General features: G+C 59.7%; 2 protein-coding genes across 2 annotated transcripts; both read left to right on the forward strand.

Annotated features, from left to right (window-relative positions):
• Window positions 1-116: 116 nt before the first annotated feature.
• On the forward strand, window positions 117-6,120 carry LOC128819901 (membrane primary amine oxidase-like). The gene is made up of 4 exons (XM_054000315.1): window positions 117-1,765; window positions 1,852-2,137; window positions 2,829-2,958; window positions 3,121-6,120. The coding sequence occupies exons 1-4, from the start codon at window positions 196-198 to the stop codon at window positions 3,421-3,423; spliced, it is 2,289 nt and encodes a 762-aa protein (XP_053856290.1). The 5' UTR covers window positions 117-195; the 3' UTR covers window positions 3,424-6,120.
• Window positions 6,121-7,093: 973 nt separating this feature from the next.
• On the forward strand, window positions 7,094-9,986 carry G6PC1 (glucose-6-phosphatase catalytic subunit 1). The gene is made up of 5 exons (XM_054000328.1): window positions 7,094-7,381; window positions 7,886-7,995; window positions 8,303-8,411; window positions 8,629-8,744; window positions 8,843-9,986. The coding sequence occupies exons 1-5, from the start codon at window positions 7,152-7,154 to the stop codon at window positions 9,352-9,354; spliced, it is 1,077 nt and encodes a 358-aa protein (XP_053856303.1). The 5' UTR covers window positions 7,094-7,151; the 3' UTR covers window positions 9,355-9,986.
• The last annotated feature ends 425 nt before the right edge of the window (window positions 9,987-10,411 follow it).

Consider the following 10,411-nt stretch of genomic DNA (forward strand, 5'->3'; position numbering starts at 1 on the left):
AAATCCTGACAGTGTGTGAGAACATCCCCTTGCACCCTCCCTGTGAGTACCTCTGGGCTGTTCCCTGCTGAGGAAACAGGGGAGGAAAATAAACCCGAGCCAACCCAGCCCCTTGTTCTAGTGAGTGGCTGGGAGGATTCCACAGCTGGAAACGTGTCCTGCCAGACTGCGGAAGTGCTCAGTGCCCCAGCAGGCATGAGCCTGAAAACCGTGCTCGTCCTCCTTGGTCTGGCGTTAGCCACGATCTTCGCCTTGGTCTGCGTGTTGCTGACCAGAGAAAGGACCCCCAGAAGCTGCCAGCACCTGCCCCCAGAGCAGGAGGACACTGAGGATGGCCAGAGCCTGGTGTTTGCTGACCTGACACCTGAGGAGATGTCCCAGGTGGTGGGGTACCTGCAGGGACACCTCGGGGTGCCGCTGGTGGACGCCTCCCGTGCCAAACCCTCGGACAACTGCATCGCCTCCGTGGATCTGCAGGTCCCCGGCAAGGCAGAGGTGCTGCGGTTCCTGGATGGCGGCGGGGCTCGTCCCCCCCGGGAGGCTCTGGCTGTGCTGTACTTTGGGAAGCAGCCAGAGCCCAACATCACCGAGTACGTGGTGGGGCCGCTGCCGAGGCCAGCGTACCACCGAGACGTGACGGTGCAGAAGTACGGGGGGAAGGTGCCCTACCACCGCAGACCCGTCACTGGCAAGGAGTACACGGATATCAACGCCCTCATTCAGAGGGAGCTGAAAAAGGCACCGCGCTTCCTCGCTGCATGCTGCGAGTCTGACGGGACCAACCTGGTCACCCTCACCACAGCCCCGCGGGGCTTCAAGTCCGGTGACCGCGTGACCTGGTTTGTCCTTTTCCACAATGTGGCTGGCACCGGCTACTACCTGTCCCCAGTGGGGCTGGAGGTGCTGGTGGACCACGGGGACCTCCACGTCTCCCGGTGGCAGCTGCGCAAAGTCTTCTACAGTGGCCGGTACTTTGCCGGCACAGGGGATCTGGAACGAGAGTTTGTGGCCGGTGTGCTGGAGGTTGTCAGACTCAAGCAGCCGCGGGCTGATGCAGTGCTGGGCTCAATGAAGCCCCGGCGCCCGCCCGGGTCCCCGGGCCCGCTGCAGTTTGAGCCGCAGGGTCCCCGCTACAGCGTCAGGAACAACCGCATCACCTTCCAGGACTGGAGCATCGCCTTCGGCATGAGCCCCAACACTGGCCCGCGCCTCTTTGACATCAGGTACCGTGGGGAGAGGATTGTCTATGAGCTGAGTCTCCAGGAAGCCTTAGCCCTGTACAGCTCCAACTGCCCTGGGGGCATGTCCACCCGCTACCTGGATGGCAGCTTTGGCATCGGCAGGTTTGCCTATGAGCTGCTCCAGGGCCTGGACTGCCCCTACACAGCGACCTACGTGGACCGGCACTACCTGGCAGAGACAGATACTCCCAAAACCAACCAAAACTCACTCTGCATTTTTGAGCATGACTCTGCCCTCCCTCTGAGGCGCCACTTCTCCGACTCACAGTCCTTCTACTACGGCGGGCTGCGGAAAAACACGCTGGTCATCCGTACCATCTCCACGCTCATTAACTATGACTACGTCTGGGACTTCATGTTCCATGCCAGCGGGGCCGTGGAGGTCCGGGTGCACGCCACTGGCTACATCAGCTCCTCCTTCTTCCACGGCCGAGGCACTGACTATGGCAACAGGGTTGGGCCCCACACGCTGGGGACGATGCACCTCCACCACATCCACTACAAGGTGGACCTGGATGTTGACGGTAGGTCTGGCCACCTTTGTGCACGGCTGTGGTTTACTGTGGCCTGGGGTGCAGAGCTTGAGAGGGTTTTCTCTTCTGTTTCACAGGGCAGCTGAACTCCCTGGAGACCCAGGATATGGAGTACGAGTTTGTCAAAGATCCCTGGAGCACACAGAATACCATTGAGCGGCCATACCTCCGCAGGGAAAGGCTGGAGAAGGAGGATGAGGCAGCATTCCCACTCAATGTCCCCATGCCCCGCTACCTCTCCTTTGTCAGCCCCAATCCCAACAAGTGGGAGCACCCACGCAGCTACCGGATCCAGATCATCAGCTTTGCTGGGAAGCACCTGCCCACCAACAGCTCCATGGAGCGCTCCGTCAGCTGGGGCAGGTGGGTGCCAGGGCTCCAGAGCCTGAGGCCTCAGCTGCTTCTGCTCCTCGTGGAGGGAGGCTCTCAGCCCTGGGCAGGCCTGCACGAGGCTGCAGGGAAGGGTTAAACAGCAAACATGCGTAGCTTTTGGCTCTGAAATTTCCTTGAGGTGTTGCTCAATAACATCTGCTAATGGTAGTTCACAGGCAGGAGTCTGAGGCCCTTGTTGTAGGGGGTTGTAGGACCATTTGAGGGGAAGTAGGCTGCAGAATTAATTCCTAAAGGAAGCACTGGCATTGCCAGGTTGTGGTATCTTCCCAGGAGGACAGAATGCCTTTTGGAAAATGCTTGGGATAAGCACAGACCAGTCTCACTGCCAGGGTGAACTGATGGAGCTCATGCTGGCGAAGTCTGTGTGGGGGAAAAGTAGCTGTGGCTTAAGGGAGTGCATTGGGCATTGAGTGGCAGTGTTTGCACCTGGATCCATCCATGGTTCCCAGCCATGCTGGGAAAGCCACAGGCAGTAAAGGATCCCCCACAAAGCTTGGAGATGCTGGGGCTGCTGCCCATTACTGCCCTCTTGGTCCTTTCCATCCCCGCCCCAGGGCAGACCGGGGATGTCCAGCCCCAGTTTGGCAGTTCATCCCAGCTGGCAATGCTGGCACACCAGCTGGCTGCTGTGGACAAGCCCCTCTGCCCCCTGTGCTGGCAGGTACCAGCTGGCTGTCACCCGGCGGAAGGAGGAGGAGCCCACCAGCACCAGCATCTACAACCAGAATGACCCCTGGACGCCCACTGTGGCCTTTGCTGACTTCATCAACAATGAGACCATCACCAACGAGGTAAGCTGGGGTCCCTGGGATGGAGAGAAGCTGAACCTTGTGGGGGCCATCCTGGCTCCTGCCCTGGAGAGAAGCTGCACCCATCCCAGAGCCAGACTGAGCAGCTGCTGGGCTGGCAGAGTCCTGCTCAGCCTGACGGATGCCTCGTTCCTCTTCTCGCAGGACTTGGTTGCCTGGATCACTGTGGGGTTCCTGCATGTCCCTCATGCTGAAGACATCCCCAACACAGTGACTGTGGGGAATGGTGTCGGCTTTTTCCTGAGGCCCTACAACTACTTCAACGAGGACCCCTCGGTGGATTCACCTGACAGTGTCTACTTCAGCAGTGAGCAGGATGTGGGGACATGTGGGGCCAATCCTCTTGCCTGCCTGTCCTCTGCTGCCACCTGTGCCCCCCGCCTGCCCCCCTTCCACTTTGGGGGCTTCCTCAACCTCAGCCTGGCACCGCCTCTTGGCGGGCTCTGATGGGCCAGGGGCTGCTGCTGGCTCTCGGGGGGGTGCTCAGAGGGGCTCTGTCCCACAGCAGGACCTGCCCTCCCCCTGCCCAGGCTGTCCTGTGCTCAGGGTCAGGTTTTGGGAGAAGCTCAGTTCTTGTTTCAGCACTGCCAAAGGAGGACCCAAAGCCTCTGGAAGACAGCCCCTGGGAGTGATTTTTAAATTTCATCCTGGATGTCACCCTGAGTACTGTGGGGTGCCCACAGCTGCTCCCCTCCTCTGGGATGGGGCATCCACCACCTGCCCATCATCGGTGCACACAGGGTGACAGTGCTGGCCAAGGCTGCCCACAGCACAAAGCTGCAGCTGCCCTTGGAGCTGTGCTCCACCCGAGGTTTTGCCCACAGTGGCAGGACTGAGTGCTGTGGTGTAGTTGTGGAACAGCCTGTAGTTGCAGGATGCCCCAAACGCCCTCCCCAGCCGCGCAGCCATTGCAGCATCAAGGCCACTGGGCCCAGGCACCGCCAAGCCCTGGCTGCTGCTGCAGGGCCAGCTCTGCAGAGGGAGGGCACGGGGGCTGCCTGGGCACGCAGGTTCCCATTGCACTGGGCTCGCTGGGAGGCTGCTGGAGGAGCCCACGGCTGGGCCTCCGGATGGGCACTCCCCGGGCTGGGCTGCCCCGTGTCTGCCCTTCCCAATAAACAGGCACTCGTGTGCTTTTCCTGAACAAACTCACGGGTGCTGCTCTGTCTCCTGTGGCTGGGGCTGGTGCCCAGCACGGCTGAAGCTCTGTTAGGGATGGCCCTGGCTCAGCTCTGCGGGGCTCCAAGGGCTGTGGGGCCACCCCAGTGCCCGGCACAGTGCCCAGCACAGCTATGTGAATTGTCCTGGCGATGCTCCTGGACCCCGGTGCTGGCAAGAGGCTCCAGCCAGGGAATATGGAGCAAACAAGGGAGTTAATGTTTAACAGTTGTTCTGAGCTGTGTTAATCAGTTCTGGGCTTGGCTGCTGCCCAGCCTGCTCAGCCCCCCTGTGTGGGGACCCTTGATTCTACTCCCCTAGCTGCATGTGCAGCTCTGGGCTGCAGGATCCCACAGCCCACAGAGCCCTCCCCACCGTGCCAGGCTGGCATGGGGACACCAAGAAGCTTGGTGAGGCCAGTGCCAGCCCTGGCCCATGGCTGCATATGCTAAACACTCACCAAAGTGTCCCTGGGGGCATGGTGGGTATCCATCCCCCCTGACCCCTTGCTGTAGTGGATGGGTCTGTCCAGAACATGCTGTGAAGGGCTTGAGCAGCCCTAATGGCTGTGGCATGTGCCCTGGGAGCCAGCTCAACTTGCTGCAGCACACAGGACAGGTGATGGGAGGAGAGGGCAGCTCAGGCCACGGCTCAGTGTGAGGTTGCAGTGGTCCCTGGGGTGACAGCAGGGGCTGTGCCCAAAGGAGGAAGGTCGTGTCCAGCCAGCTCCCTGCCTACTGTGTGCCCACATGTGCAGTGCTGCCCAGACTCTGCTCTGACGCAGTGACCACGCTGCCACAGCCCAGCCTGGACCTTGCAGCTGTCAGGGAACATTCTGGACCAAACACGGGCACTCCACGTGGCACGTTACAGCCCCCACTGGCCAGAGCTGCATCCAGAACCTTGGGAATCACGGGCACACCGTGTCCCAGGGCCAGCTGCTGCCACTGCAGTCACACAGCTCCGGGGCTGCCAGCTGCTCCTGGGCCTGCTGTGCACAGACCCAGGGCAGAAATTGGGTTCCCCCAGGCTGGCCCCACTCCTTCCCTGGGAAGGCCAGCCAGCCCGTTTGCAGTGCACATCCCCAGCGGTGCTGCTGGCAGGGCTCACGGTGCAGGGGACGAGTGGGACCCTGAGCAATTGTCAGACCAGCCAGAACACAGAACCCTGCATGCCCAGGCAGCTCCTGCTGCCCTGCCCTGCCCCACGTCCACACAGTGACTCTGGGGCTGGGGATTTATCCACAGGGCAGCGCATGGAGCAGCACTGGGACCGTGTGGACCCTGGCACCTCCGGCACAGTCCTGACCTCTGACACTGCCCAAACACACTGGGGTACTGGGCTGAGCCACTCTGTCCTCTGTGCTGGGAGGGAGGAGGTGACTGCTTCCATCCTGCTTCCTCCCCTCTCCCCATTATGGCCCGTTTTCCCACAGTGACTTTTTCCTAGGGGACTGGAGTGCTAGTCCCCGTCACCAACACTTTTTGCCCCAGTTTCCGCTGTGAAATCTCCTATGAAGGATTTATTGCTGATCATTTCAAAATATTTTTGGAACAGAAGCCAAGTCTGTTGCATTCCTTCACGCCGGCCAAAGCCACTCTCAGTTGAAGACCCTGGAATGAGCTGTTGGAGAATTTGTTTTGCAGGAGTAATTCTTTTTCTGTGCAAACTTCTGTTTTGTTGGAATGTTTTGCAGGTCAGGAGCTCAGTCCAGGGTCTGGGACCACCTTCCTTGAGTGCAGCACGGCCAGGCTGGATAGGACATGCCTGCAGCAGGGCTGAGTCTGTGGCCTTTGCCTGCTTTCCTCCCAGGCCATCCATGCCCATATCCCAGGGAGCAAGGTTTGCTGGTGTTTTGCCTGTCAGACCCCGTGGCTCCCTGGGCTCTGCATGGGCAGAGGGGCAGGATGGGGCCTGTAACTCCTGCTGTTTGTCAGCAGGACTCAGCACTGGGCACAGCTCTCACAGAGACAAACAGCATAGGGCAGGGGTTCAAGGATCCTGACATGAATTTTCTCAGGAAGGAGATAAGTGATGCATTTCACTGGCTGTTGATCATTAATGCCTTGCTGTCTGCTCAGCTGTGCTGCTGCTGGCTGGGCACCCTGTGCTGCTGCCACAGGGCAGTGTCCAGGCACTGGCAGTTGTGGATGTTAAGGTTGCAGTGCCAGCACTGCTACCAGGGACAGCAGAGTGCAGCTGGGGTGGAGGGGCTGGCCATGGGCAACACAGGATGAGTTCTGTGTTTGGCTCTGTACCCACAGCTGGGGTCTGATGGGGCAGGAGGGATTAAGCCAGTGGAGCAGTGCTGGGAGGAGAAGTGCAGTCCCTATTTGCAAAGGTCCTTCAGCCCCCCAGTAGAGATCAGAGGAACACGATTGGCAGCCAGGAGCATCCCAGGCCTGGCTGTCTGGGACTGCAGGGACCTCCAGGAATGGCTTTGAAAGTTTCCCATCATGCAAAGTCCTGGTTAAATTAGCCTGGCAAATGAGGAGGGGATGGGCAGTCTGCCCTCTGCTCCATGCACCCACTCCATGCTCCTGGGCATCCTTGCCATGCTCTGGTGGTGATTCACAGGGGGATGGCAGAGAGACCAGAGCAATTGTCAGCCCTGGACATGGCAGCTCTGCAGGACTGTCACATACAGAGGGTGGCATAATGGAGCAAGGGCTGCGGGTCAGTCAGAGTAGCTGAGCTGTTGTACTGGGCAGCTGGAGGAGCCAGGGCTGCAGGATCCCTGAGCAAGGGGATGGTGAGGGGCAGGGGATGGGTGTTGGGGTTGGAGCACTGCACTCCACGTGCTCTCGAAACCTGTTTTCCCCTTTTACGTAAGCTGTTCCAAACATGTTTGTTACAACCCCCTGGTGATGTACCTTTGGAAAGAGTGGTTTTGGGTCCAAAGATCAGTGCTGGGACAGTGACCTGCCTGCTGCAAACAAGACCCTGCAGAGTATAAAACCCCAGTGGCACAGTGGAGTACGGGACAGCCAGAGGCACGCCGAGGGCGGCAGAGGAGGATGGAGGCCAACATGAACCTCCTGCACGACATGGGCATCCGGACCACACACTGGCTGCAGCAGCACTTCCAGGGCTCCCAGGACTGGTTCCTCTTCATCTCTTATGCTGCTGATCTCAGGAATGCTTTTTTTGTCCTCTTCCCCATCTGGTTCCACTTCAGTGAAGCAGTGGGCATCAGGCTCATCTGGGTGGCTGTAATTGGAGACTGGCTCAACCTCGTCTTCAAGTGGTGAGTAGCCCCCAGCCAACACTCCCACCGTGTGTTGGCACACCTGGATTAATGTAGGCCTGATGGGTGCTCTCAGCCCCAGTGCTGGAGTAGAACAAAGACCAGAGCTCAGCCCCAGCTGGGCAATGACAATGGTCACACCTTCCCAAGCCATGCAGCAACAGCTCTCCCCCTGTGCTCCAAGCAGAGATGGAGCCTCCTGCAAACAGACCCTCCCATCAGCCAGGGCTGTGATGCTGAGTGGGGGGATCTTTACAGAGCCCCTCACCACAGGAGGTCATATTGACCTGCTCCCAGGAAGTTCTTGCTCTTCCCCCTCAGGGCTGGGGATGGGGACATGGACAGGCAGAGTCAGCTGTCAGAACCAAGCAATCAGCTGGGTGCTGTGTCTGTCAGGATGCCCTGGACCACTTGTGGGTCCTTTGCTTCTTCCATGTCCCAGGACAGATCTAAAGCTGCAGTTGTGCCCTGGACCTCCCCAGATCCTTTCTATTTTCTTTTCAGGATCCTCTTTGGGGAGAGACCATACTGGTGGGTCCTTGACACAGACTATTATGGCAACAACTCTGCACCAGAGATCCAGCAGTTCCCTCTCACCTGCGAGACTGGCCCCGGTAGGGTTCCCCAAGCCATGGAAGGGGCTTGCATCCAGGGGCAGGGGGTGCTTGCCCATGGTGACCTGCACACACAAGGAGGGGGGTGCTGGCCTGGCCAGGGCTGTGGCTGGCAGCCTGCAGGGAGCACATGCCCCTGGACAGCTCTGGAGAGAGGGCCCTTGCTGCTGTGCCTGCAGCGGAAGGAGGCAGGGCAGCCTCTGCAGACCTTCGCCCTTGGTGAAGCTGCGGTGGTTCGGCACAAACCCCTGCGGGTGCTCAGCTCTGGCCCATGCAGAGTCTGACCTGAGTCTCTCTTCTTGCCCAGGGAGCCCATCTGGCCATGCCATGGGTGCAGCAGGCGTGTACTACGTCATGGTGACAGCCCTCCTCTCTGCTGCTGGAGGAGAGAAGCAGTCAAGGACACTCAGATACTGGTAAGCTGTGTGCCAAAACCACCTGTGCCAGGCAGAGGCAGCTCCAGCACTGACAGGCACAGCCAAGCCCATCAAGGCACAAGGCTGTGGACTGACAGCTGGGGTCTGCATGGGGACAGGCTCAGCGACAGCCAGGCATTGTTTGGAGTACATGATGGCAGTGCCATGGGCAGTGCAAACTGGCCCTGGCACTGACATGGCCACCTGTCCCTCACAGGGTGCTGTGGACAGTGCTTTGGATTGGGTTCTGGGCAGTTCAGGTCTGTGTCTGCATGTCCCGAGTCTTCATTGCTGCTCACTTCCCCCACCAGGTGATTGCAGGGGTTTTCTCAGGTGAGTGTATCAGTCCCCCCATCCCTTTCCTACAGCAGCACTGTGCTGGACTGCAGTACCTGTGGCACTGACCAATGCTCCCACTTCGTCACTGGCAGGGATGGCTGTGGCCAAGACCTTCCAGCATGTCCGCTGCATCTACCAAGCCAGCTTCCATCGGTACCTGGGCATCACCTTCTTCCTCTTCAGCTTCACCCTGGGTTTCTACCTGCTGCTGTGGACATTCGGCGTGGACCTGCTCTGGACGCTGGAGAAGGCACAGAAGTGGTGCAGCAACCCTGAGTGGGTCCACATTGACACCACTCCCTTTGCCAGCCTCCTCCGTAACCTGGGCGTCCTCTTCGGGCTGGGGCTGGCCCTCAACTCCCACCTGTACAAGGAGAGCTCCCGGCTGAAGCAGAGCCAGCAGCTGCCCTTCCGCCTGGGCTGCATCGCTGCCTCCCTCCTCATCCTCCACGTCTTCGATGCCTTCAAGCCACCCTCCCACATGCAGCTGCTCTTCTACGCCCTCTCCTTCTGCAAGAGTGCGGCCGTGCCGCTGGCTACTGTCGGCCTCATCCCCTACTGCCTCTCCCAGCTCCTGGCCACGCAGGACAAAAAGGCTGCCTAAGGCAGGCAGACAGCCCAGGGGTGTCTCAGGGGCGCCTACCAGGCCCTGGGTGCACCTCAGCCACTGTTTGCTTCCCGCTGAATCTGCACAGGCTGATCCTGCACTGGGAGCAGACCACGGAGGCTGGGCTAGTGGTGCTGCTGGGTGGCTCCCACAACACGGACCCACAGTGCCAGTCACGCTGGGCTGGGGCTGGCTGATGGCACAGAGAGCCCTGCATGCCCAAGACTCCCCTGCTGTCCCTCCTGCACCCACAGGTGCAGGACCCAGGACCCAGCAGCAGCAGCGGGAGGTTCTGCACTCCCTTACAGCCCATAGGGACAGGCCACCTCCACGCTGCAGAGCTGGGGACAGCACCACTGGCAGCAGGGCTCTCACCTCGGTGTGCCTGGGGTCTGCTGAAGAGGCAGCTCTGTGAAAGGAAGGGCAGACTGTGACACGGAGATCAAGTGCCAGTGTGAGGGAGCCCCAGCCCTGGGACGTTTGGTGTTCGCCTCAGTGTGATCAGTGTGGGGTGCACACACGGCCCTGTGTGTACTTGCATTACATGTCTCTGTGCACACATCACATGGGGTGGGTGGGGCTGTGCACAGGAGGTGCTTTATTAAAGCTGAAGGTTGTTTTGCTGGTGAGTTTGAGTGTCCCGCTGGCCAGCGCCATGGGATGGGGGATCAGCTCCTGGATGCAGGTTGTTGGTTGTGGCATGGCCTGCAGATGGTAGAGGAAGGACATTTCTCCTGGGGGCTGAAGACCCTCAACACCTGCAAGACATGTTCAAGCCACTGGGAAGGGCACTGCCTAGTGCCCTTCTTTTGCCCTGAGGTGCAGCTGAACACTGACAGCACAGGGGGGGCAATGAGCTGCTTTTTGTGCTGTTTATCCAAGGTTTATGGGTGCACTTTGTGCCAGGAACAGGGACAAACTTGTGTCACCTCACTGCTTACAGAAACAAGCTCAGCTTTGGGGCCAACTGGCTCAGCTGGGGCTGTGCTGAGCCCTCAGGGTGTGGGGGACAGACCTGGCATTTCACCATGGTGTGGGGCTGGGGTCATGCCCC

Source organism: Vidua macroura, chromosome 27 (genome assembly GCF_024509145.1).
Source record: "Vidua macroura isolate BioBank_ID:100142 chromosome 27, ASM2450914v1, whole genome shotgun sequence".
NCBI lineage: Eukaryota > Metazoa > Chordata > Aves > Passeriformes > Viduidae > Vidua > Vidua macroura.